At 41.3% G+C, this 26,792-nt stretch overlaps 1 protein-coding gene across 8 annotated transcripts in view; it reads left to right on the forward strand.

The window, feature by feature from the left end:
• Positions 1 to 18,454, forward strand: part of HP1BP3 (heterochromatin protein 1 binding protein 3) — a 37,985-nt gene extending 19,531 nt beyond the window's left edge. For all 8 annotated transcript variants that reach the window (XM_037033006.1, XM_037033009.1, XM_037033010.1 and 5 more), the window contains 5 exons: positions 5,062 to 5,152; positions 9,555 to 9,714; positions 13,986 to 14,097; positions 15,779 to 15,892; positions 16,725 to 18,454. In XM_037033006.1, the coding sequence (XP_036888901.1) occupies positions 5,062 to 5,152; positions 9,555 to 9,714; positions 13,986 to 14,097; positions 15,779 to 15,892; positions 16,725 to 17,019 (772 nt within the window). In that variant the 3' untranslated portion in view covers positions 17,020 to 18,454. The remainder of the gene's footprint in view (positions 1 to 5,061; positions 5,153 to 9,554; positions 9,715 to 13,985; positions 14,098 to 15,778; positions 15,893 to 16,724) is intronic.
• The last annotated feature ends 8,338 nt before the right edge of the window (positions 18,455 to 26,792 follow it).

Raw genomic sequence — 26,792 nt, forward strand, 5'->3', positions numbered from 1 at the left:
AAAAAAAAAAAAAAACCTGTACCTTCCATATCTCCATCTCATTCAGTGGTAATATCATTTTCCCAGTTGCTGAGGCCAAAAAGCTTGGGTGCATGCTAGTTTCTTCCTTTTATTCTGCACCTATATCTAATCTGTAAACAGTTACTTCAGATCTGTCTTAAAAATATATTTATAGACTTTATTATCTCCACTGTTACTACTCTTTCCCAAGCCACTGTCCTCTCTTACCCATGTAAGAGCAGTAACCTCTTAACTGCTTCTCTCACACTCCTTCCCCTTCGGTCTGTCTTTAATACAGTAGTAAAGTGAGACTTACAAAGAAATGTAAGTTAGATGGTATCACCTTGCTGCTCCAACCTTCCAGTGGCTTTCCCTCACAGTTAAGGCCAGTTAATTATTCTAAATTATTGTTAGAATAACCTACAAGGCACTACACTTACATTGCATGTCTATTCCTACTCTGAATCTCCTGCCACTCTTTTCCCACCCCTTGCTGGCCTCAGGGCCTTGCTGTTCCCTTTGCCTGGGTGGTTTCCCCCCATAATCCACTTGGCTTACTCCTTCACTTCCTTAGGTTTCTGAGTCTGCTTTTATCACCACAGACCTGCCTTGACTGCTTTACTAGTTTTTTAAACACTTTATATTGAAAACTTTCAAACATACACATATGTACATAGTAATGTACACTTGAAACTCATGTGACCCTATTGACCAGTGTCATCTCAATAAATTTAATAAAAAGTACACATAAATTTTAAGGGGACATAATCATCATACTAACATTGTTTCTAGCAAGAATTAATCATTCTTGCCCTGGCTGAAGTGGCTTAATGGGTTGAGTGCTGGCCTGTGAACTGAAAGGATTCCCTATCAGGATGGGGGCCTGGGTTGAGGGCCAGGCCCCAGTTGGAGGCATGTGAGGGGGACAGTGGTAGATGTTTCTCTCATCGATACTACTTTCCTTCTTTCTCCCTCCCTTCCCCTCTGTAAAAAATAAATAAGGTCATTTTTTAAAAATAGTAATATTTTAAATATTATCCCATAATGTTAAAATGGCCCCAGTGGTCTCCAGAATTACTTTTTTTAAAGATCTTATTTATTTTTGGAGAAAGTGAGGGAGAAATATCAGTGTGTGGCTGCCTCTTGTGTGCCCTCAACTGGGGACCTGGCCTGCAACCCAGGCATGTGCCCTGACTGGAAATCAAACCAGTAACCTTTGGTTCAGAGGCTGGTGTTCATTCCACTGAGCCACACCAGCCAGGGCTAAAATTACCTTTTACAGTTGTTTTTTCAGGTCAGTATCCAGCCATGGCCCACATGTTGCAATTGGTTGATAGGATCACCTGAATTACATTTGCAACCTTGCCCTCCTTTCCCAGCACTCAGACCTCTACTTCTCTGCCTTGTTTTTCCTCTATAGCATGCATTACATTCTAACACAATGACATATTTCATTTGCTTTTTTTTTTTTAAGAGATGGGGGAGAGCGAAAGAGAGGGAGAAAAATATTAATGCGAGAGAGATACATTGATCAGTTGCCTCTTACATACCCTGAACTGGGTATCTGGCTTGCAACCCAGGCATCTGCCCTGACCAGGAATTGAACTGGCAACCTTTTGGTCTGCAGGCAGGTGCTCAGTCCACTGAGCCACACCAGCCAGGGCTCATTTGCTTTTTAGAAAGGTAGCCTGTCTACCCCATTAAAATGTCAGATTCTTGAAGGCCAGAATTTTTTTATCTGTGTTGTTTTCTTCTGTTTTCCGTAAGCCTAGCACACAGTGGGTGCTTAAATTATTAGTTGAATGAGTGAATGGATGAACATGGGTGCTTCACTTGGACATTCCAGTTCTACGCAAGGGACATAGGCCCTGGAGAATATGAGGTTAAACATGAATTTCTGCTTCCATGTATTGGAGGCTGTAGCACTTTGTGGCGAAGCAGAGACTTCACAAGCAGTCCCCTTACATTTAAATTCTGATTCTGTCATATTCTATCTAGCTTTGTGTGTCTGAATGAGTCATTTCTATTCCTCAGTTTCCTCATTGATAACTAGTGTTTAACTCACGGGATTGTTAGGAGGCTTAAATCTGTGAGTACATGTTAAGCCTAGCATGTAGTGTTACATGTAAATATTAATTTTCATGGTATCAGCATGAGATCATGCTGAATATGGTTCTGATGTTTAAAGACAGTTTTGGTTTTTTTTAATGTAATACACAGAGCACTCAGTTTAATAAAAATGACTCCATGCAACCCTAGAGAGAAAACTTTGGGTTGACTTCTAAGGAGTTAGTTGCCTATAGAAGCTTTTGAGGGTAATTGTCATATGGAATTAGAAATCAAATTTTAAGCCCTGGCTGGTATAGCTCAGTGGATTGAGTGCAGGACTGCAAACCAGAGTATCATGGTTCGATTCCCAGTCAGGGCACATGCCTGGGTTGCAGGCCAGTTCCCAGCAGGGGGTGCATGAGGGGCAACCATACATTGATATTTCTCTCCCCCTCTCCTTCCCTTCCCCTCTAAAGATAAATAAATTTTTTAAGGATGGGAGAAGAGCTTCAGTGGGAAATTTCAGAGCCAGGAATTGGCATTCTTTTTTGGGAACTGAAAGAAGTGTGGGTCCAACTGGATCTAGACTAACAAGGGGTGGGACCATGTTGTGGAAGACTTTGAAGGTGGGTTGAGGCATTTAGACCTGGCACCTGTTCTGTTAGGTAACTTCATGAAAGGGGTCTTTGTATGTGTATTGACCTCATAGTGGAGTGCACTATGAAAACAGTGTGGAGCCCAGAAAGGAGGGTGTGGTGGCTTGTACAGTGATTGAGAGATTGGGTCGTTCTGAGAAGCTTTAAAGCAGTTGGTAAATATGGATTTACCTGAAGATAGGCATGACAGAGAACTTTGGGTGGGTGATGGAACTCTTCCTTGGGACAAGGTTAGTGCTAAAGTAATCATTGGTGTGGAAGGGAACTGATTTAGCTGGATCATTCCTGGATCCAGCTGGATCCTGGATCATTGGAACCTTGGTTAGGAAGGTTCTTTTCAGACCAGTTATTGAATTTGGTTAAGAGTCAGGGTTTCAGTGTTCTGCTTAAGCTTATGTGATTACCCTCATATGCAAGCTAACTTACAGAGCAAGTAATAGAAACTTTGTTTCACAGTTAAATTACTCCCTGGATTATGTTCTCAAAATTCTATGCACGAACTTCAACCCTGACCCTTACCATTCTTTACCATAATTATGGTACTTACAATCTCCTAAATTTCTTGAATTTAGTGACCAGATCTGTCTGTCTGTTCCTGCATAACCATAATAAATACTTTATAAATGTTTGTGGGGTGAATGACTTGAGAGTGTACGTGTGTGTATGTTTTGGGTCATGGCATAAATCATGTTAGTTCTGACTTTATGAACAGTGCTGGCTTTTCATTGGGGGTTGTTTTTAGTGGGAATTTATTCATCTGGAGTGTCATGGGTGCTAAAATTTGACATTGTAGTTCTGTTCTATAGCATCCTGTTAGGACATGAGGGATCCCTTCTCCTCTTCTTTCCAAAGCATATGGATGATGTACTTAGTAACTCTGGTGTCAACTCAGGCTGTGATGCTTAGTGGTTATAACAGATTCAACATTTCTCCAGAGGAGAAGATCGAAGCTCGATTAAGCACCTGGAATGATAATAATTTGGCTGTCATTATTCTGCCCCCCAGTGAGCTGCCCCACTGATCTTTTCTGTCTCATCAGCAGCCAACCACTTTTAGACGAGGTGTCCCCCTTGCTGGGTGCTGTTGCAGCATTCTTGAGAGGTGGCAGGTCACACCACCAAGCTTCTGTATGAAGTTGAAGCCTTTCTTCAGATTTCCTGTTGTTGGCCCTGATGTACAGCTTTCCATTTGACTGGCTTGTTCCACACCTCAGGTGCCTTTAAGCCCTAGGCCCTAAGTGGACTTGTTTTCTCCCTGCACCTGAGGTTCCCTGGCCAGCATTCAGACCTCTGCCCCTTGACAGAACAGCTGTTGCTTCAACACTTTGTTCTTACGCTTTTCTAAAACTGTTTATTTATTTACGTATTTATTATTGATTAATTTTAGAGAGAGAAGAGATATCAATCTGTTGTTCCACTTACCGAGACACATTTATTGGTTGATTCTTGTATGTGCCCTGACCTGGGATCCAACCCACAACCTTAGCATATCAGGATAACGCTCTAACCAACCATCCTGCCCAGCCAGGGCTATTTTTATTTATTCTTACCTTTTTTAAAAGGTTTTATTTATTTATTTTCAGAGAGAGGGGGAGGGAGGGAGAAAGAGGAGGAGATAAACATCAGTGTGTGATTGCCTCTCACACATCCTTAACTGGGGGACCTTGCCTGCAACCCAGGCATGTGCTCTGACTGGGAATCAAACCAGCGACCCTTTGGTTCACAGGCTGGCATTCAATCCACTGAGCTACACCAGCCAGGGCTATTTATTCTTATATTTTCAATAATACTCAGTTTCTTCTTGTCTGCCATTTGGTTTTGATAACCTTGTTTGTTTGTTTGTTTGTTTGCCTTTTTAAAAGACAAGCCTCTTAAGCCAGAAATATACTGTATTAAAAACGACCTTTTTCATTCTTAGGGAATGGTATTTCATTAAGTGTTTTTAAATACCAGTTTATAAAATGTGACTCAGTTTTTTGTTAGCGCGTGTATATACTTCTTAAAACCCATCTGGGAATTTTGCCTCAGAATTCTAGAGTTGGACGGAACTTTTTAACGATACCCATTCTTTGCTTGATTACACATTTTGGTTGCTGTTGTGGTCTGCTGCTAATAAATGATAGGTTTTGGAATGTCCTGACATTTTGGGAACAGGTCTGTATGTACAGATAATGACTTAGTGTCTGTGCTTGAAGAAAAAAGGGTACCAGTAATTTATTGCTTTATTTTCCATTTTAACAAAGTACTATTTGTAAGAGAAATCAGAATATTAGTTCAGGGAGTAACCCTGGATCTATTTCTTCAAATCTTTTCTTCATTGATAACATTTATCACTATTTTTTTTGTTTTCTCTACAGACCTCAGCTGTTAAAGAATGCCCTGCAGAGAGCAGTAGAGAGAGGCCAGTTAGAACAAATAACTGGTAAAGGTGCTTCTGGAACATTCCAGGTTAGAGGCCCAAAACGCTTGGTTGTAGGGAAGTGGTTCCCAAAACCTTTGGTGTCAGGACCTCCTTAGGCTCTAAAACTTCATTGAGGACCCCAGGAACTTTTGTTTATGTGGGTTATACCTACCAATATTTATCATGTTCAAAATCTAAACTGAAGAAAATATTAAACATTCAATTCATTTAAAAAGTAAACAGCAATAAAATCCATTACATGTTCACATAACATTTTTGTGAAAAATAACTACACTTTTTAAAAAATGAAAAGAGGGACACTGTTTATTCCTCTTTTGTAAAAGTCTTTCAAGTCTACCCCAACAGAAGACTGCTGATACTTGTTTTCAGTATATTTTAGGTTGTGTCTGTGAAAAAATTCAACTCACAAACAGATTTAAAAGGAGGGAGTATTTTAAGATAATTTTCAAATAGTTGTGGACGTTATTCTTTGATACTGTACCCAAACTCTTGCTTTTTATTGAGGTGTGATATACATACTGTAAAATATACTAATTTAAATTAAAACTTAGTTTAATCATTTTTAGTAAATTATATTGTAGTAAATTATATTGTACAGCCATCCCTGCAATCCAGTTTTAGAACATTGGCATCACGCAGAAAAGATCTTTCGTGCCCATTTGCCATCCCTGCTAATTCCCAACCTACTAATCTACTTTCTGTATAAATTTGCCTTTTCTCTCTGTTTCAGAACTACACAATATGTGGTCTTTTGTGACTGGTTTCTTTTACTTAGCAAACAGTTTGAGTTCTATCTATGTTGCAGCATGAATCAGTATTTTTATTCCTTTTCGTTACCAAATATTATTCCATTGTATGAATCTAGCACATTTTGTTTATCCGTTCATGAGTTGATGGACCTTTGGGTTACTTCTACCTTTTAGCTATTATAGTTAATGTTAACTATTTACATTAATTTACATCCAAATCTTTGTGTGGATATATGTCTTTGTTTCACTCGGGTATATAACTAGGAGTATGGACTTGCTGGACTGTGTAGTAAATTTATGTTTTAAGAAACTGCCAAAGTGGCTGCATCATTTTAGTCTCACCAGCAATGTGTAAGGGTTCCAGTTTCTGCGTGTTTGTGTCAACAGTAGTTAATGTCTCTTTTATTATAGCCGTACTGGTACTTACAGCATGGAATCTCATGGTTTGGGTTGGCATTTTTCTGGTGATGACTAATGTTGACCAGTTTTTCATGAGCTTAATGGACATTTGTTTATCTTTAGTGAAATGTTTATTCAGATCCTTTGCCTATTTTTAATATTGGGTTGTTTTGTTAAGTTAGAAGAGTCATAAAACTGTATAGAAGTTCCTCATCAGGTCGATGATTTGCATATATTTTCTCCTAGTCTGTGGCCTGTGCTTTCACTTTCTTTTTAAATTATTTGTTTGTTTGTTTGTTTGTTTGTTTATAGAGAGAGGGAAAGGGAAGGAGAAAGAGAGGAAGAGAAACATCAGTGTGTGGTTGCCTCTCATATGTCCCCTACTGGGGACCTGGCCTGCAACCCAGGGATGTGCCCTGACTGGGAATTGAACCAGGGACCCTTTGCTTCACAGGCCCATGCTCAATCCATTGAGCCACACCAGACAGAACTCACTTTCTTAATAGTATCTTTTGAAGCGCAAAGGTGTTGAGTTTTGTTTTGTGTTTGTTTGTTTGTTTTTATCCTCAACCTGAGGACATTTTTTCATTGCTTTTTGGGTCATGGGGTGGGGGGAGACATCGATGTGAGAAACATCAATCAGCTGTCTTCTCATATGCATCCCAGCTGGGGACTGAACCCACAACCTGGGTATGTGCCCTGACCGGGAATCAGACTTCAACCTATAGGTCTACTGGACAATGCTTGAATCAACTGAGCTGCACTGGCCAGGGCAAAAGTGTTGAATTTTCTTGAAGTCAAAGTCATCATTTTTTTTTAACTTACTTGTGCTGTTAGTGTCAGATCTAATAAATCATTTTCTAATTTAAGGTAAAAAGATTTACTCCTTTGTTTCCTATTAAGAGTTTTATGGTTTTAGTGCTCACATTTAGGTTTGTGATTGGTTTTGAATTAGATTGTGTTTATGGTGTGAGGTAAGACTATAAATTCATGTTTTTGCATGGGACCATCCAGTTGTCCCAGTGCTATTTATTGAAAAGACCATCCTCTCCTCTTTGAATTGCCTCGGCCTCTTTATCAGTTGACCATTATTGTGTAAGGGTTTATTTCTGGACATTCATTTCTCGTCCATTGATCTACTTGTGAATCCTGATGCCAGAATCACATTGTTTTGGTGACTCTAGCTTTGTAGTTAAGTTTGAACTTAGTAAATATAAATTATCTTTTCCTTCCTCAAAATTATTTTAACTGATCTGAGTCCTGTGCATTTCCGTATGAATTTTAGGATCCACTTGTCAATTTTTGCAAAAAAGTCAGCCTGGATTTTAGGGGAGAGTGCAGTGAATTTTATAGATCATTTAGGGGAGAGTTATTATTTTTATAACTATGAGTTGTAAAGGGCACCTGTCTCTTCATTTGTTTAGATTTTTAACTTCTCTCAGCAATATTATGTAGTTTTAAGTTTATATGTCTTATATTTCTTAGTTAAATTTTTTCCTAAATATTTCCATGCTATTTTGAAAGGAATTTACTTACTTTCATTTTCAGGTTGTTCATCAGTAGTCTGTAGAAATACAGCTAGTTAATCTGTTGCTGTTGCACCTTGAAACTTGGCTGAACGCATTTGATAGTGCTAGTGGGTTTTTGTGGGTTCCTTAGGACTTGTGGATTCCCTAGGGTTTTTCTCCGTATACGGGAGTATGTCACCTACACATAAAGACCATTTTACTTATTTCTTTCCAATCTGGACATCTTTTTTTTTTTTTCCTTTGCATTGGATAGAAATTCCAGTGCAGTAATGAGAGCAGACATCTCATCTAATTCAGTCTTTCATCATGAAGTTAGCTGTAGGTTTTTCATACGTGCCTTTTATCAGGTTGAGAAAGTTCCCTTTTACTACAGTTTGTTGGAGTTTTTATTATGAATGGATTTTCCATTTGTTAGGTACTTTTTCTGTGTTTCTTGAGGTGATTATGTGGTTTTAGTTCCTTAATTCTGTTAATATGGTACATTAATTAATTGATGTTACTAATCTTTGTAATACCAAAGATTAGTTGACATATGGAACCTGAAATGTCAGGGAACTTCTTAGACTTTGTTACCTTAGAATCCTTTGGTCTGTCTTGAACTTTGAGTGGCTCTTTTAACCATGCATAATTTTGTAACACAATCATTTGGAAAATAGTGGTTCACTGAATTATGCAGATTTTTAAAATGTGACACAGTTCATCAGTAACAAAAATCACATCCACTATTCTGATGGGATCACCCACTGATCAAGCTCACAGTGGTAGACAAAGTTTTCTCAATTTGTTTTCTTTTAATAAGTTTATCATTGGCAACAAATACTGTTTGTTGTTTTCCTTGAAATGACAGGCTTGCTTGATTTATTTTCAAGAAAATGTCTACTATATAGCTAAGTCTGAGTAACCATAGTTTATCTGTGGGTAGTTCCTTCAAGTAAAAAGGGCATTCCGTGAAAAATGCAGCCAGTTCAGCTCACAACTCAAATAATCACGGCCATTCTTCTCGAGACCATCATATGTATAGCCTGCATGCTTTATGGGTTCTTCCCCATCTCATCCTATAAAATATCAGGGGGACATGCGTTGGGGTTGAGATTTAATAAAAATAATTTGCACTACTTCATCAGGAACATTCCTAAGTGAAACTGGCTTTTTGAAAGGGTTTTGGGAGCCTTCCCTTGGCTTATGTGGACCACTTTTTGAGAATCATTGTTGTGAACCATACTCAAGTTTCCTTCCCCCCAACTTTTGCTTATGGGTGCTCACCTTTGTTGCCTAGCCCTTTGTCCTTGAACTGTCCTATGTAATTTTCTATTGTATGATATCCTAAATATTTACCAAACTTTTCTTTTTGCTATTTTATAGGGTTAAAAGGCTATTACTTTTATAGCTACTCCATTTTTCAGGTTCAAGGAAAGGAAGTATTCTCAAGTAAAAGCATCCTGATTTATTAGAGACCTAACAAGTTAACCTGCTCATTGAGGTGGAGCTGCCACTCTCTGGGTTAGGTTGCTGTTTTAGGTTGGACGGAGGGGTAGATGGAAGGAGAAAGTTGTCGTAGGGAGGGCTGGGACTCCTCAGTTAGATTGAATACCTGGTGAGTGGGAAGAGAAAATCCCTAACCTGACAATTTATTGTAAAACATATCTGTGCTAATGCAGGAACTCCGACCCACCTGGTGCAGAGGAGTCTTGTCTTGACCTGCTTTGGGAGAGTGTTGTCTTGATGCTTTTCTCTTCCTCCTTGGAAAACAGCTGAAGAAATCAGGGGAGAAGCCCCTCCTTGGTGGAAGCCTGATGGAATATGCAATCTTGTCCGCCATTGCTGCCATGAATGAACCGAAGACCTGCTCCACCACTGCTCTGAAGAAGTATGTCCTGGAGAACCACCCAGGGACCAATTCTAACTATCAAAGTAAGATTCAAAGTTGTGTGCATTTTACAGGGATTCGAGCAATTTTGGAAAATACCTAGAGATGGTGCTACTTATGACAAAAGCACTAGCTGCCAACTGAAACCAAGAGGGAACAACAACTTAATGAATTTATTTTATTTTTTAATATATATTTTATTGATTATACCATTACAGTTGTTCTATTCCCCCCCTTCATTCCCCTCCACCTGCACACTCCCTCCCCCACCATTCTCGCCCCCCTTAATTTATAACCACGTGTCTCAAGTTCTTTAGATTCTATATTTCCCCCACTATTCTTGCCCTCCCCCTATCTATTTTCTACCTACTGTCTATGCTATTTTCTGTACCTTCTCCCCCCTTCTCCTCCCACCCCCCTGTTGCTAACCCTCCATGTGTTCTTCATTTCCATGGTTCCACTCCTGATCTAGCTGTCCTCTTGGTTTGCTTTTGTTTCAGGTGTGGTTGTTAATAACTGTGAGTTTGCTGTCCTTTCACTGTTCATATTTTTTCATCTTCTTTTTCTTATATAAGTCCCTTTAACATTTCATACAATAAGGGCTTGGTGATGATGAACTCCTTGAACTTGACCTTATCTGAGAAGCACTTTATCTGTCCTTCCATTCTAAATGAAAGTTTTGCTGGATAAAGCAATCTTGGCTGTAGGTCTTTGGATTTCATGACTTGGAATACTTCTTTCCAGCCCCTTCTTGCCTGTAAGATCTCTTTTGAGAAATCTGCTGACAGTCTGATGGGTACTCCTTTGTAGGTGACTGTCTCCTTATCTCTTGCTGCTTCCAGGATTCTCTCCTTCATTTTTGTCTTGGCTAATGTAATTATGATGTGCCTTGGTGTGTTCCTTCTTGGGTCCAACTTCTTTGGCACTCTCTGAGCTTCCTGGATTTCCTGGAAGTCTATTTCCTTTGCCAAACTGGGGAAGTTCTCCTTTATTATTTGTTCAAATAAGTTTTCCACTCGTGGCTGTTTCCTTCCCCCTTCTGGTACCCCTATAATCCGGATGTTGGAACGTTTAAAGATGTCTTGGAGGTTCCTAAGCCTCTCCTCATTTTTTTGAATTCTCATTTCTTCATTCTTTACTGGCTGGATGTTTCGTTCTTCCTTCTGGTCCATTCCATTGATCAGAGTCCCAGTTTCCTTTCTATCACTATTGGTTTCCTGGACATCTCCCTTCATTTCAATTAGTTTAGCCTTCATATGTTCCTCTAATTTGTGACTATAATCAACCAGTTCTGTGAGCATCCTGATAAACAGTGTCTTGAACTGTGCTTCTGAGAGGCTGGCGATCTCTTGGTCGCTTAGAGTTATGGGCTCTGGGACTTTGAGTTCTTCTTGCGCCATCTTTTGGGCTGTTCATGCCTGTTCTGTAGCAGGATCTGAGCCCTAGGTGTTCACCAGAGCAGGGCAACTCAGTCGCTGGGTTGTGACGCTGTATGTGGGGGTGGGGCCAAAGAGGAGCAATGGCTTCCCGCCTGCCACCTCTTGCCGCTGCCACAGGTGCCACAGCTGCCACCATCACACGAGGCGGCAGTCCTACTGCACGTGAGTGCGCCACCACCATCAGCCCTCCACCACTGGGTTCGCCCCCTGGGGCCTGCGTGGTCTGTCTCACTGTGCAAGAATGTGCGACCGAGGTCAGTCTGCCCCACACCCCGACTGGGTCCGGGCTGCCTACGCACCTAGGTCAGGGGATCTGTCCTGCCCGACCCAGCTCCGCTGCTGGCTCCACCCCTCTTACCGTCCCGTTGAACGGTTTGTTGTTGTCAGACTTCCGTATAATTCAATTTCTGTTCTTTGGCTGCGTCTTTGTTCTCCAAACCTTTGTCGTATTCAAATTTGGTTGTGGGAGAAGGCACAGTGTTTCCACCTGTGTCTCCATCTTGGTGGAAGTCCAACTTAATGAATTTAATGGAGAAATAGACAAAAGCAAGGCTTACCCTTAATTTACAATGCCTGCTGCAGATCAGAATTTGATTTTACTTTGCTGTAAAGATTTTTCTGATACTTTTATTATAACTTAGATGAGTTTCTATGTTCAAAACACCTCTCAAGTCCCTGGCATATGTGGCTCAGTAGGCTGAGTGCTGGCCTGCCAACCAAAGGGTTACCAGTTCAGTTCCTGGTCATGGCACAGCCTGGGTTGCAGGCCAGGTCCCCAGTTGCAGGCATAGGGAAAGCAGCTGATGAATGTTTCTCTCTCCCTCCTCTCCTTTTCTTCTAAAAAGAAATAAAATATTTAAGGAAAAAATTTTAAACATCTCTCAAGTATACTGTTTTCTTGCTTATTTCTGAATGTTTACCAAAACATCTAATTTCACCTTAAAATCAAACCAGTATTTTAAAATACTTACTGCGTAAGTTATTTTCTGATTCATGTAAGCCCTGTAACAGAAAATACTTTTTTCGTAAAGTCTGTTTACCCTGTCAGGTGGTAATTTGAGATTAAAAACCTCACCTTAGCAGCATTGTCACATACAGATTGATAAGGTTGTGTATGTTTCTCGGTGAACTAGAATTAGGCCCATTGGTATAGGATAAAGAGTATGGGAGTAACAGAAAATGCACACTATAATACAGGGTTCGGCAGAAGTAAGGCCTGCTTGAGTGTGGTTGGTGGGGAATAATATGGAGGTAGTTGTTTATAGTTTTAATTGGAACATTTCACCTAAAATGTCATATGATGTGCTTAGTGTGGTACTGTGGTGTTACAGAACTACATGCTTAGCCCTGGCTGATGTAGCTCAGTGGTTTAAGCATGGGCCTGTGAACCAAATGGTCACTGGTTCGATTCCCAGTAAAGGTACATGCCCGAGTTGCAGACCAGGTCCTCAGAAGAGGGCATCCAAGAGGCAACCACACATTGATGTTTCTCTCCCTCTATTTCTCCCTCCTTTCCCCTCTCTCTAAAAATAAATAAATAAAATCTTAAGTAAAAGAATTAATGCTTATGATTTTGTAATGAAATATTTTGTGATGAAATATTGGTCCTCTTTGGACCAATATTTGTTGGGCTGACGGTAGTGGCACACTCGTGTGCAGTGGGATGAAACGCGTGGGCACTGGTGATGGTGGCAGCTGTGGCACCTGTGGGGGCCGAGGCGGGAGGCAGCAGACGGGAAGCCATTGCTCCTCTTTGGCCCCGCCCCCACATACAGCATCACAACCCAGCGACTGAGTTGCCCTGCTCTGGTGAACACCTAGGGCTCAGATCCTGCTACAGAACAGGCATGAACAGCCCAAAAGATGGCGCAAGAAGAACTCAAAGTCCCAGAGCCCATAACTCTCAGCGACCAAGAGACTGCCAGCCTCTCAGAAGCACAGTTCAAGACACTGTTTATCAGGATGCTCACAGAACTGGTTGATTATAGTCACAAATTAGAGGAACATGTGAAGGCTAACCTAATTGAAATGAAGGGAGATGTCCAGGAAACCAATAGTGATAAAAAGGAAACTGGGACTCAAATCAATGGATACATTGATATTTCTCTCCTCCTCTCCTTCCCTTCCTCTCCAAAGATAAATAAATTAAAAATCTAAAAAAAAAAGAAAACTGGTATTTTTGATAAACTTTTCTCCCTTACTTAAGATATATACTGTGTTTAATTGACCCTTATAGACTATTTCATGGTTTTTTCTTTTTGCCAAGTGTTAGAAGGTGAAATTGCTTATTAACCTTTTTAGTTTCACTAGTATTGCTGCTCCTTTTTTAGACACAGAATCACTATAAAATGTATGAAAGGTGAGAATTAGTGAGGCCTTTAGGAGCCATAGTATTGTTCTGGTACTCTTTGCTGATTCGTGAGAAATTGGTTCTGTTTATCTTTTATAGATAGTCTCTGAGATGATTATCTCAGAGATAATGGTTCTTGAGTAACCATAAGATAAAGTTCTTATGGTTACTCAATAGATGTTTGAATGAATGGAAATAATGGGAGATTTAATCTCAGGTCAGCTATTAGCAATTCATATGCAGCTGTGGGCTAGTCACTAGCCACTCTAGGCTTCTTTTTCTCTTTCTGTGAAATGAGGAATTTAACTCAGTGAGTTCCTAAACTCTTTAGCCATTACAATTTAACTCTTGCCAAATTTATGGGCCTTAGTAATTGTTTAGTGAATTAGTTAATCTGCTTGACCACAAAGGATTCTCTTAGAACATGTCAATTACTGTATATGACAGGACATTAAATCAATATATAAGTGATTGTGGTTGAATTACCAAATTTGAATAACCTTCATTTAAAAAAATTTTTTTTCAGTGCATTTGCTGAAGAAAACTCTGCAAAAATGCGAAAAGAATGGGTGGATGGAACAGATCTCTGGTAAAGGATTCAGTGGTACCTTCCAGCTCTGTTTTCCCTATTATCCCAGGTAAACAAGCACTTAGCCTATAATATGAAGTGTTGGTCATCGTAAGTTTGAAATGTGATTCTAGGTCACAGGCTTGGCTTATTTGACCCTTATTACTATTACACCGAACTGGATACACGAGGTCTGTCCAGAAGGTATCCAGTCTTGTAATCTGACAAATACAGACGGCTATTGAAGAAGAGAAGAAGTGCAAGAAACATTGTACATAGGACAATGACGCCTCAGTCCCCTTCAAGGTAGACACCTTGGAACCTCACACAGTTCTCCCAGTCACCATCAGCTGCCCCGTTGTATTTTTCTGAATCTCATCGATGGTCTAAAATGTCTTCCCTTTCAAAGATGATTTTAGTTTTAGGAAAGGCCAGAAGTCACAGGGCACCATATCTGGGTTTTTGGGGTGCTGAGTCACCCGGATGATTTGATGTTTCACTGACAGACTGCACGAGACGTGATGCGTGAGCAGGCATATGGTCATGAAGAAGCTCTCAAATCACTCATCCATAGCTGCGACCTTCTGGATCATACAGATAGTTTCCACAGAGGAATGTCCAACCTTGGTGCAGATTTAATGCAGATTCGTTGCTCTGCTTGCTCAATCATTTTGAGTGCAACAGCCACACAGACACATGCTCACTCAATGGTGTCTACTGCCCCCACTGACTAGTGCAGGGAAGTCGTCATTCTGACACATGCGTTGCAGTCCACGCTCCTTTGCTGTCAGGCTACATCGATGCCGCACAAACTGTTCTCGTTATATTAACCATGGCTGGACTTTCTCTGGACAGATCTTATACTTGAAAATAAAGACTATTTAAGAGGCAGTATTTTAGAGCAAAAGGTTTTTACGTAAGCACAGAGGAATGTTGGCTATCCTGCCAGAGCTTATTATTAACCAGATATTCCTGAAATCAAGAATTGAATTCTTTGAGATCGTTGGCCAATTATTTTGATGTTTGTTCCTTCTTTAACAAATATCTTTAATAAATAATTGATAGTAACAGGAAGGTTATTAGAGGATTTTGTCTATATATGTTTTAGGTGTCCCACACCAAGTAAGAATATTGGCTTCTTCCAAGAATCCTCATCTGCCACCTTCATACTGTAGAGATGGGGATATTACTTGAAAAACCTGTCTACTACATAGCTTATTTATTTATTTATTGAACTAAAAAATATATTGAGCACTTCTTATGGGCCACGCATTGTTCTATGCAGCTGTGCTGTAACACTTCTTATACTTTCATTTCTAGTAAGGTCATGACATGTACCACTAAAGCCCTATTTTAGCAGTGAAGTGCTAGCTTTCTCGTTCTTTCCATGCAAGCCTAGGTGTTACTGCTTGAATGCATATTCTCTGAAATGTTCAAACATTAAACTTTAAATTCTTAAAGTCATGCACATGACATGTCATAAATAAATGATTGAGAGTCAAGTCCGTTGAATGGAAGGAGAAAGGGAGTGAGGTATGGTCTGGGACTTTCACAGATTTGTCATAGCTTTGTATGTGTTTTCAAAGTAGGTTAAAGTGTAACCTGATGTTTGTAACCTAAACATGACATCTTTGGGAAGTTTGGAGGAAGTGGGGAATAGCAAGGGAATATGCATGTAGATTCACATTATTTCCCTTGTCCTGTATGGTACTCTCTTTACCCAGTCTGTTTTATTATTTATTTTTCCATAGCCCAGGAATTCTATTTCCAAAGAAAGAACCAGATGATTCTCAAGATGAGGATGAGGATGAAGATGACTCATCAGAAGAAGACTCTGAGGATGAAGAACCTCCACCTAAGAGAAGGTGTGGTTGTGTAAAAACTCAGGAACTTTCTCAAGTTGTTTGTGTAACATTTCAATTTGTCTTGAAAATTTAGAGGCTTGTCTTGAAAATTTAGAGGCTCTGAACTTAAGAAATGAAGCACGTGAATATGTGATTTATGTTTTGGTTGAGGCTATGTGTTTATCCACAGTTTGGTTATTCAAAAAAAGTCCTGTTTTCTCTTTTTGTTTTGTTTTGTTTTAAACATATGATTGTGGGTTTTTTTGTTTTTTGTTTTTAGATTTTTATTTATTTATCTTTAGAGGGGAAGGGAAGGAGAGGAGGAAAGAAATATCAATGTATGGTTGCCTCTCGTGAGTCCCCTGCTGAAAACTGGCCTGCAACCCAGGCATGTGCCCTGACTGGGAATCAAACCGGCAACTCCTTGGTTTATAGTCCTGCACTTGATCCACTGAGCTATACCAACCAGGACAAAAGTCCTGTTTTCTTAAGAAAAACCTCACGACCTGGCTGGTGTAGCTCAGTGGATTGAGTGCAGGCCTGTGAACCACATGATCGTGGTTCGATTCCCAGGCAGGGCACATGCCTGGGTTGCAGGCCAGTTCCCAACAGGGAACTCACGAGAGGCAACCGTACATTAATATTTCTCTCCTCCTCTCCTTCCCTTCCCCTCTAAAGATAAATAAATAAATTTTTTTAAAAGCCTTTAGTTAAAAAAAATAATAATAAATTACATTTCTAGGCTTATCACAGGTGACTTCTAAGTAGTCTGTTTCTTTTTTTGGTAAAGTGTTTGGTCATCTTAGCCAAGTGACTCAGGTGCTCAGTGACCCCTTTGCTCTCTGGTTCATAGGTTGCAGAAGAAAACCCCAGCCAAGTCGTCATGGAAGGCTGCACCCGTGAAGCAGAGAGGGTCCAAGCCTGGACCTAAAGTCCCAGCTGCCCAGCGAGGGAAAGCGAGGCCCCTGCCCAAGAAAGCCTCTCCAAAGGCCAAGACTCCTGCCAAGAACGCCAGACCCGCACCCTCAGTCATCAAGAAACCTAGTGGTGGTTCTTCCAAGAAGCCCGTGGCTGGTGTGAGGAAGGAAGTGAAGCCGCCGGGCAAGGGCAAATCCACCGTGAGGAAATCTTTCAAAGCGAAAAAGTAAATTTTATAGGAAAGAAGGGTATTGCGATGAAATTTAAAATCTTATTTTCTAAGGTCGGTGTGCATTTGTTTTAGTTTTGATGCTTTTAAAATACATTTTCCCTCCCTTCCAAACTTGTGAGGAGGGAATAGGAATAAACCAGTTGAGGTATTTGTTAGCTTTAGGCACTGTCTTTGGTGCCTGCCCCTTCCCGCTGTCATTTTAATTTCTGCAATAATTCTGGACTTTCCTGCTACACCTGTCCTTTTTCTCCCTCCACCCAACCTTTTTTTTTTTAATCCCTTCCAGCTTTATCTAAACAGTTATAAAGATTTTTATATTTGTAGAAAGCATTGAGAGCAGAATGCTGGTCAGGTGCTGCAAGTGGAAAGAAGGCCTATAGCACTGACTGAATTGTAAAGCCTTCTACCTGGAGACTGCAGCTATAGCTGTAATAACTAATCTTATTTATAAAACCACTCCACTAACCCTTTCTCTCTCTCTATAAACACAGAGATGTCTTAGCTTTGGGAATAAGCCAAAAATATAATGGTATAATTTGATTCCGAAGACGCACGACCCCTTTGGGCCACTTTTCACATCAACCATTTCCAGGTACCTCTCTCCGGCCCAGGGCGTTCCATCCCTCACCGGCGAGCGCAAGTTCTCTCCGCCGTTGGTTTCTGACTGAAGAGGAAATAGGAGAATGTTGAATTTGTGATTTCAGGTGTCACCTGTGTTAGCAAAACTCAAAACATAAAATCTTGATCAAATGTTTAAATATATTTTTTAATATTGGGAGCATGAATTCTCACTTCTCATTTGTCTTTTTTTATAAGGAAATGTTGGAGAGTTACATCATTGCCAATGTGGAAATATTAAGTGGAAAAACAAACACTTTGCAAAATAAACTAGATTCCAGATCCATCCGTGGGTTCTTTCCCCTCCTTCCTTTCCTCAGCACTTTCAATATCAAGCAAGTGGCTTCCTTTTTGAGGCTTTTTTTTTTTTTAAAGAAATTAAATGAAGCCCAACTACCTAACCTCTTTTTTTGTATTTGTTTTAGTATTGTGAAGTTGTGTTAAATAGTACTGGCTTTTCGCTTGAGAAATACCGATTTTGGGTTACCATTTATCCTCCCTATGGCACTTGACATTTTAATTGTCTTCAACTATTTGGTGTACATCTTCTGGCCCGCGTGCTGCCGGAAGCAAAAACGGTCTGTTCCATTCATTCCACTTGCACTGTCTCCTGGGATCCCATCTGCAGCCTGAAGTATGGCTGGGAAATGGACTTGAGAAGGTTGGCTTGAATTAGATTCATAATTATGTGTGGTCCCATCATGAGTTAATTGGAATTTGTGTTGCATGTAAGGCAATCTTTCCTGTTGTAAATCTTCCTTTTTTTATGTACATATATTTTGAAAAATATGAATAAACATGAAATTTTAAAAGCTGCTGAACTGTAGCTTACATTTAAGTTTCTAGTATATTCTCAGAAGTAGCTAAGTGTTACTCTCACTTTGAATCTTTTCCACTCCTTGCAATAGCCACCATTTATTCCCTTTTTTAATGCAAGCTCTAGTTTATGTGCTTCTTACATAGATGGTAAATGATTTTTTTGATTCATTGAATTGACTATTTAGTGAATAAGAGGTTTAAAAAATCATTTTGTATTTTAATAAGATCCTTGCGTTCTAGATCATAGAGTCCAGCTTTCCACGCTTAATTTCAGCTGTATCCTTACACCAGAAGAATTTGTCATTGAGACCTAAATCTAGAAAGTAATTCTGTCTCTTACCCACTTTGGCAGTTAGTAAATAATTCTAATACAGGTGTTAGGTGCCTATGCTAAGAATTCTCTGCTCTTCTGGAATCAAAAGTAAGGTTTTGGTTTGTTTCTCTGTTTTATGATGCTGCTTTTTTAAAAGATTTTATTTATTTTTAGAGAGGGGGGAAGGGGAAGAGAGATGGAGAGAAATATCAATGTGTGGTTGCATCTCACATGCCCCTTAATGGGGATCTGGCCCACAACCCAGGCATCTGCTCTGACTGGGAATCGAACCAGCAACCCCTTGGTTTATAGTCCTGCGCTCAGTCCACTGAGCCACACCATCTAGGGTTTATGGTGCTGCTCTTTAAAAGATGCTGGGAACAGGTCACAGTGCCCCTCAGGTGCTTCAGTGCAGGGTGAGAAGTTTAGATAATTTAAGGTTCCTTCCAACTCACATTCGGTTAACTCCACAAAGTTCTGGTAAGAACAAAACTGTCCTGCTTAGGCATCATGTACAGAGAAGGGATAAGAGGGCCAAGTGCATCTGCCAGTGAAAGCCAGCTGTCAAATATGTCTACCGTAATTCACTTATGCCGAGATAAATGTTTGGGTTTTCCCTTCAGGCATTATATCTAAAGGAGCCGAACGCATAATTTTTACTTTCCTGTTACAGAAAGGAAGACAGAAAACCCAAGAGAGAATCCCAGCAGTTTCCAGTATGGATCAGTGGCTTCAGTACTCTCCATAGTTGCCTAGCGAGCTGGTGACAGTGTTTGATAAACTCTTGAACCACTTAGAAACCAGCTGAGGTGGATGCGTCTTAGAAAGTGCTGGGAGAGCGATCCTTGGCTTCTTAACCTACAAGGGGAAGAAAAGGGTGATTTGTAGAAAATTAGGAGACCTTTCATTCTATCGGTTGGGTATAAGAAGAAGAGTACCTGAACACAAAAGCTAGGTAATACCTTAATACCTTTGACCATTTTTCCATCATTCCTCTTTTAAAATTTTGTCAACCCTAGTCCAGGTTTGCTAACCTGTTCTTATACTCTCTTATACCTACTTTAGAAAACCTACATAACTATTGTGCTTGGGTTCAGATCTGATACAGCAGAGGACGTTAAGCCAGACATATTCATGAACCTCTGTATTTAGCCAACTAAGGGAAACTTTAAAAATTTAGGCATATAGTACTTAAAATTATTCATTCCTAAAGGCTGAAAAATCAGGTTAATTACTTAATTTCTCTTTGGGCTAAATAAAAACTCAAATTTTATCCATGAGAGAAGAGGAAATGCTCTTCTTAATTAGAAAAAGGCCGTCATTAACTAACAGTGCCTTAGGGGTTCTGATAGACGTTCCTTCCCAGTGTGCAGGGTGCTTTTGCCTTTCACCGTGGGTCAGATGGTCTCTTGATTCTACAGAGCTGAAGCTACATCAGAGCTGTTGGAGACCTTGGCTTGAGAACTACTTGGCGAAGATGGGCTTGGAAGTCATCGGAGATCGATAAACAGTGTTTCTCCTGGCAGTGAATTTCCTTTATGAAGAAATTCATCTCAGCCACCTTTATTACTGTATTTTTCCCTTCCGACTATCATTTTCCCCACAGTTGTTAACTTCAGTGGCTCTTTTTTTTTTTCTGTTGGAGAAATTTCTAGCTTTGATTATTTAAACTAATTTAGTTTTTTCTAGTAAGGTAGCTTTTTAAAATGATTTTATTTATTTTTAGAGAGAAACATTGATCGGTTGCCACTCTTGAACATGACAACCGAGGACTGGGCCCACAACCCAAGTATGTGCTCTAACTGGTGATGGAACTGGCAACATTTTCACTTTGTGGGAAAAGCTTAGCCAGTTGAGTCACAGCAGTCAGAGCTAAATGTAACAGTTTTAACTGTTCCTAATTTGTTTTGTCAATAGCTGGTATGTCGCCCCAGCGGTATAGCTCGGTTAGAGGGTCTTCCTGATGATACGCCAGGATTGTAGGTTCGATCCCCAGTTGGGGTGCGGGTAGAAAGCAACCTGTGAATGCATTTACGAAGTAGAACAACAAATCAAAGTTCTTCCCTTCTCTAGAATCAGTAAATAAAATTTAAAAAAAAATACTTAGTACATCAAAGGCTTCAAAAGGTGTCCTCAAGCCATTTCAAAAATTGCGGCTGTTGATAGTGTATGCAAATATATAATTAATTACTTGCTATTAAGTCTCAGCAAAGAACTTTATGGTGCCTTGAATATATTTGATAAAGTGTAGTTGAAAGTTTGCATTACTTAAATAATAACAGGGATAATAATAGCTAATCCTGGGTTTCTTCTGCATGTCAGCCTCTGTGCATATATTAATTATCTTGTTTAATCCAAGCACCCCTATGAGATGGTCGTCGTTTATTATACGGAAGGGAAAACAGGCGCAGATCGAGGTTCAGAAACTTGCTCCAGGTCGTAGTGAGTGGTAGGACCAGAGACTGAGCACAGAGCCATCTCCACTGATCTGCTCAGATAACCTCCCCTTGGCGATTTTTCAGGCTCCTGAGTCCTCATCCGACAGCCCAGTGACTCTGTGTTCTGTTCATGGGAAAGAAAGGACTTCTGTAAGACTGCAGAGGATTCGGAGATGAGGGGAAATTATTAAGTTTGCTAATAGAAGTCAGAATAGCTTTTTCTTTCTTTTTGATTTAATCTTTATTTTTTCCAGTACCATTTAGTCCCCGTATAGCCTCCTCCCACCCCAGCAACCACCACACTGTTGTCCACATCCATGAGTCCTTTTTCCTTTTTGCTCAATCCCTCCACCCCCTCACCCCACCCCACTGGCTGTCACCCTGCTCTCCATCTAGGAGTCTGTCACTGTTTTGCTTGTTAGTTCAGTTTGTTCACTAGATTCCACATATGTGTGAAATCACATGATATTTGTCTTTCTCTGATGGGCTTATTTCACTTAGCATAATGTTCTCCAGGTCCATCCATACTGTTGCAAAGGGTAAAATTTTCTTTATGGCTGGGTAAGTATTCCATTGTGTAAATGTTTCATAGTTGTATCCACTCATCTATTGATGGACACCTGAGCTGCTTCCGTTATCCGGGTGGTTGTGAATAACACTCCAGTGAACATAGGGCGCTTACGTTCTTTCAGATTAGTGTTTTGGGTTTCTTCAGGTGTATTCCCAGAAGAGGGAGCGCCAGGTCAAAAGGCAGACCCATTTTTAATCTTTTGAGGTATCTTCACCTTGCTTTCCACAGTGGCTGCACCCGTCTGCATTCCCAGCAGTGCAGAAGTCTTCCCCTTTCTCCACATCCTCACCAGCACGTGCTGATGGTAGCCATTCTGGCAGGTGGGAGGTGATACTTCATTGTGGTTTTAATGTGCATTTCTCTGATGACTAGTGGCATTGAGCATCTTTTCATATGTCTGTTGGTCATCTGGCTTTTTGTTGTAAGACGCTTGGTAAGAACTGTTAGAATTAAATCCTGGGTTACTAGGCTGACCTAAGTTTTGCGGGGGGACTCTGCACAGGTACTTGGTCATTCATACCACCCAGCCAGGAGCACTTGCTGGCTTCCTCACATTTCACTTACCACATGCAGACTCTTTGAATGCATGGGATGCTGATGCTTGGGCGAGCTTTTCCTCCAGAGCCTGCGACTTCTGCCGGAACTTTTCATGTTGCTAAGTGTGTGGCTTCCTTACTCCTGTAACCTGGAACTCATGGTTGGTGAGGCCTACCGAGGCAGTGTGATTGTCTGACAACTGAATTTTTTGGACATGAAATCTGTTCAGTAATCATGAGCTGGACTATTAGAAATCCTTGCTTGTATACTCACAATTCTGAAAGAAACCTTACTCATCCAGTCTCCCCTGTCTTTGTTCAATGCCAAAGGACACTTTTTCCTGAAACCCAGAGTTACACAACATCCTTGCTCATCCACTTTACTGATTAAGCACTCTGAGGAAGTTCTCCTTATGTCCAACCTAAATCCTTTATGTTACTTGTTCGTTTAATTTAAATTTGCTGATACTGTGTAGAGAATAAAGGTTTTGTCAACTCCAAATTGAGATTGAATCCTGGTTCGAACACATCACTCCGGGCAGTATTCTGTCCATAGCTGTGGTCCCATGCACTGATCCTTGGAGGCTGTGTCACTTACCAACTGTGTGGCCTTAAAACCCGAGCCTCTCAATCACCCCGAGCCTTGATTTCCTCATCCTAAAACAAAGGGGTTTGAAGGCACAGTTTTTTCCTTTTTTAGAGTAACCATCCTGAGGCATGTGAGGTGATCAGATATCAAAGATTGAATCATGTTCACCACATTCAGGTTACTAAGGCATTTTAGGATTTAGGAAAAAGTGGTTTTCTTTGAATGAGCCAGAACACCCAGTTTTGCAACAGTTCAGTTTTGTTTAAACCACCATTTATTAGTTTTCCATTGCTAAGCTCTTTAATACACTATCTCAAATTCACAAGTATATTCACAAAGATACATGACATGCCAAGTTTTCTGAAGCAGATAAATTCAGCTGATCTCCCCAGATTAAACATGTAACACGTAATGGAGGTAGACCTGCACCCAGGCCACCGCCTTTCCTCCACACCTTCCTGAGAGGTTTTGCGCACCAACAGCTCAGTGAGGTGTCCAGCAAGGAGTCACAAGAGGCACAGTAAGATAGTCACAGTGGGCCGTGGCTAGCAGATTGTTTAACAGGTTTTAAAGTCAGGTTCTCAAACTGTTAGAAAGCTTGTTAAAAGATAAGAAAAGAAATGTATATAGCCCTAAGTGTCAAATGTCAGGGAGCAGTAGAGAAGAGAAGCCAGGTGGGTAAGAGGTGGGAGTACCTTTTAGGCCGAGGCCACCAGAGGCCCAGGAATCCATCGGCTGCCCCTGGCCAGACCTGGGGCCTTAGCTGGCTATGGATGAAGAGTGGGACTACAGAGAAAACTAGCTGCATGGTGTGCAGTCTTCTCCTCATCTCCATTGAATGTTACCTTGCCCCAGCCGGGTGGCTCAGTTGGAGGGTCATCCTACACAGCAAAAAGGTTGCAGGCTCGATCCTGGTCAGGGCGTGTACCGAAGACAGCCAGTCAGTGCCCCTCATACCCATGCTGCTTTTTCTCTCCACCCCCTCCCTCCCTGAAATCAACACACACATCCTCAAGTAAGGATATACACATAGTTTTATGTAATATGGCTACCAGTTTATGGTTTACAACATAGGCATTATTTTAGATAGGCCCGAGGGAGGGGTCGTCTTTGTACCTGTACTTTTCAATTTAGAAAATACTAGAAACCACTGCTTTTCCCAATGGGGTACAGGTAGCAACAAGAGAACGTAGTGCCAACTTCTGGGGCGCCTGCTACACAAAGGTATTCGCAGAGGGAGTGCCATTACATCGATGGTAAGACAACAAATGAAAGGGAATGCGAAGTCCATGGTAGTTACTAAGATGAAACAAGATTTCCTAGAAATCTCACCGGGCACGCCCCAGGGAGCGCACACACTCAGAAAATGAGAGTCGCTGTTCCTTGCAAGCCTCTGAGGGGCAGGGCGCCCGCAGTCTGTGTTCCCTTTGGAACTGACTGCAACTGCAGGCAAATCACTTACCCACTGCTGCTCAGCTGGGAAGGTGAGACTTGAACTAGGCTACACTTCTTGGATCCTCGTACCCCTGCCTACCAACCAGACCATACACCAGGAAGGGGGCTGTACAGTGCTGTGGTCTGCTGTTTAAGTGCAGGGATAGGAAACATTGTAATGACAGTATCTGTCTGCTCAGGCTGCCGTAACAAAGTACCATGGACACAGTGGGTTAACCGCAGTTATTTCTCACAGTTCTGGAGTCTTTGGGTTCAAGATCAAGGGGTCTGCAGGGTTAGTTCCTTCCACGGGCTGTGAAGGAAGGATGTGTCCCGGGCCTTTCTCCTGGGCTTGTGGGTGGCTGCCTTTTCCCCGGGACTTCACATCATCTTCCCTCTGTGGGTGTCTGTGTCCAAGTTGCCTCTTCTTAAAATGATACTGGTCATACTGGACTGAGACCCACTCTAATAACCTCATTTTTTAAAAGATTTTTATTTATTTACCTTTAGAGGGGAAGGGAAGGAGAGGGGGAGAGAAACATCAATGTATGGTTGCCCCTCGTGCATCCCCTGCTGGGAATTGGCCTGCAACCCAGGCATGTGCCCTGACTGGGAATAGAACCACGGTTGTTTGGTTCGCAGGCCCTCGCTCAATCCACTGAGCCACACCAGCCAGGGCTAATAACCTCATTTTAATTTACCTCTTTTTTTATTTCTTAAATTTTCTTTATTTCTAGACAGGGGAAGGGAGGGAGAAAGAGGGAGAGAAACATCAATGTGTGGCTGCCTCTTGCTCGCCCCTTACTGGGGACCTGGCCCGCAACCCAGGCATGTGCCCTGCCTGGGAATCAAACGAGTGACCCTTTGGTTCTCAGACTGGTGCTCAGTCGACTGAGCCACACCAGCCAGGGCTTAATTCACCTCTTTACAGACCCTACCTCCCAATACAGTCACACTCTGAGCTACTTAGTGGTCGGGACTTCAATGTATTGCTGGGGCGGGAGTGTGCCGGGGGGCAAAATTCAGCCCATGACACATCTCAGAATCTTTTTTTAATTTCCTTCCTAGGTCACTTATTTTGAGGGTGCAATATAGAGGGTAAGTGGCAGGGACAGCCATTAGGACAAGCCTGAGAGAACAGAACAATGGCGCTCGAGTCTGAAAGTGACCATCAGCCTGGGAAGGTGTCACTGAGGACCCAGATGGAAGCCTGGGCTGTGAAAACTAGGTGCGGGCGAGATGCAATGCTGAGGCCTGTTCCCAGCTCCCTATCTTGGCTCTAGTTTTCAGTCCTATTGTAGGATATCAGCTTTGAAAATGATGTGATGTTACATCCCACTCACACTTGTCAGTTGGCAATCCCGGTACCAGCTTCCAGGATTTCAGAGAAAAGGGAAAATTGTGGTAAGAGCTCACACCTGTGTGAGTTCAGCACTGTTGCTGATTCATCCGGAAATACCATGACATGACCGTGTGCCCTAACATGTTCAAGGATCATAACCCCACCCCCAACTTACCTTTTTCAGTCATTCCCTCCCCTGCCTTAGTAGAGGTGACTTCTTCAGGCTTCCTGCAAAAGTGAGTCATTAATCTAATGGTTGACATTCCATAGCTGGTGGTTGCCAAGGGCCGCGCTGTCGTGAATGTAGGATAAGACAAATGGGCCAGGTGATAATGCAGTGGTGGCTGTTTGAGGCTGCAGTCCGGAGTGGAACTAGGTTGGCTTGCCCAGGAGGTGGCCGATACCCACCAAAGTTCGTTTTCTTTGAGGCAAACCTCTGAACTTGTGCATCTAATGAATCATCAGCAAGTGTACATGCATGGTAGGAAGCTTGGAGTTTCTGTGCTTTTGGTGGAATTAGATAAATTGAATTTGGTAGCCTCTCGGATTAGCTCACATGGGCAGTTACATTACTTTGATGCAGAAATAAAAATGAAGGCATGAACTTCAAACGTATAAATGCATCTGGTTTTGAAACACTGTATTCCTAGAGAGAATGAGGGTGAAGACCAATAACAAAAGGGACCTTTGGGGGTTGTAAGCCAGGAGTCAATGTCACGTACCTTTCACACATTTATCTTTCCAGATCCGGTTTTTGTGGTGGTGTGTGTGATGTAAATCTCTGTATACTTGCCACTCAGATCCTGACCACCCTGTCCCCTTCTCCTGAGAACGATTTAGAAGGCAGAATTATCCTTTTGGTTTAACCTATTTCTCTATCTGAATTTAATTCCTCCATCTTTTTTTTTTCATTTTGGCCTAAAACAAATTCCTGTCACTATTTTTTAAGTCACATGCATCAGATTGAACTGTATGCATCAGAAACTCGTTAGAGCCAACAGCTAGCAGAGTTGTGTTATTTTCTCTGGATCGTCTCCAAATGGAACTGCTATCTGGTCGTTGGCAAGTCCACTATTTAACGTGTACATGGTTTTTTTAGCAAGCTAGTGAG

The sequence above is a fragment of the Sturnira hondurensis genome, unplaced genomic scaffold, assembly GCF_014824575.4.
Source record: "Sturnira hondurensis isolate 20B ecotype Veracruz unplaced genomic scaffold, ASM1482457v3 Scaffold0021555, whole genome shotgun sequence".
NCBI lineage: Eukaryota > Metazoa > Chordata > Mammalia > Chiroptera > Phyllostomidae > Sturnira > Sturnira hondurensis.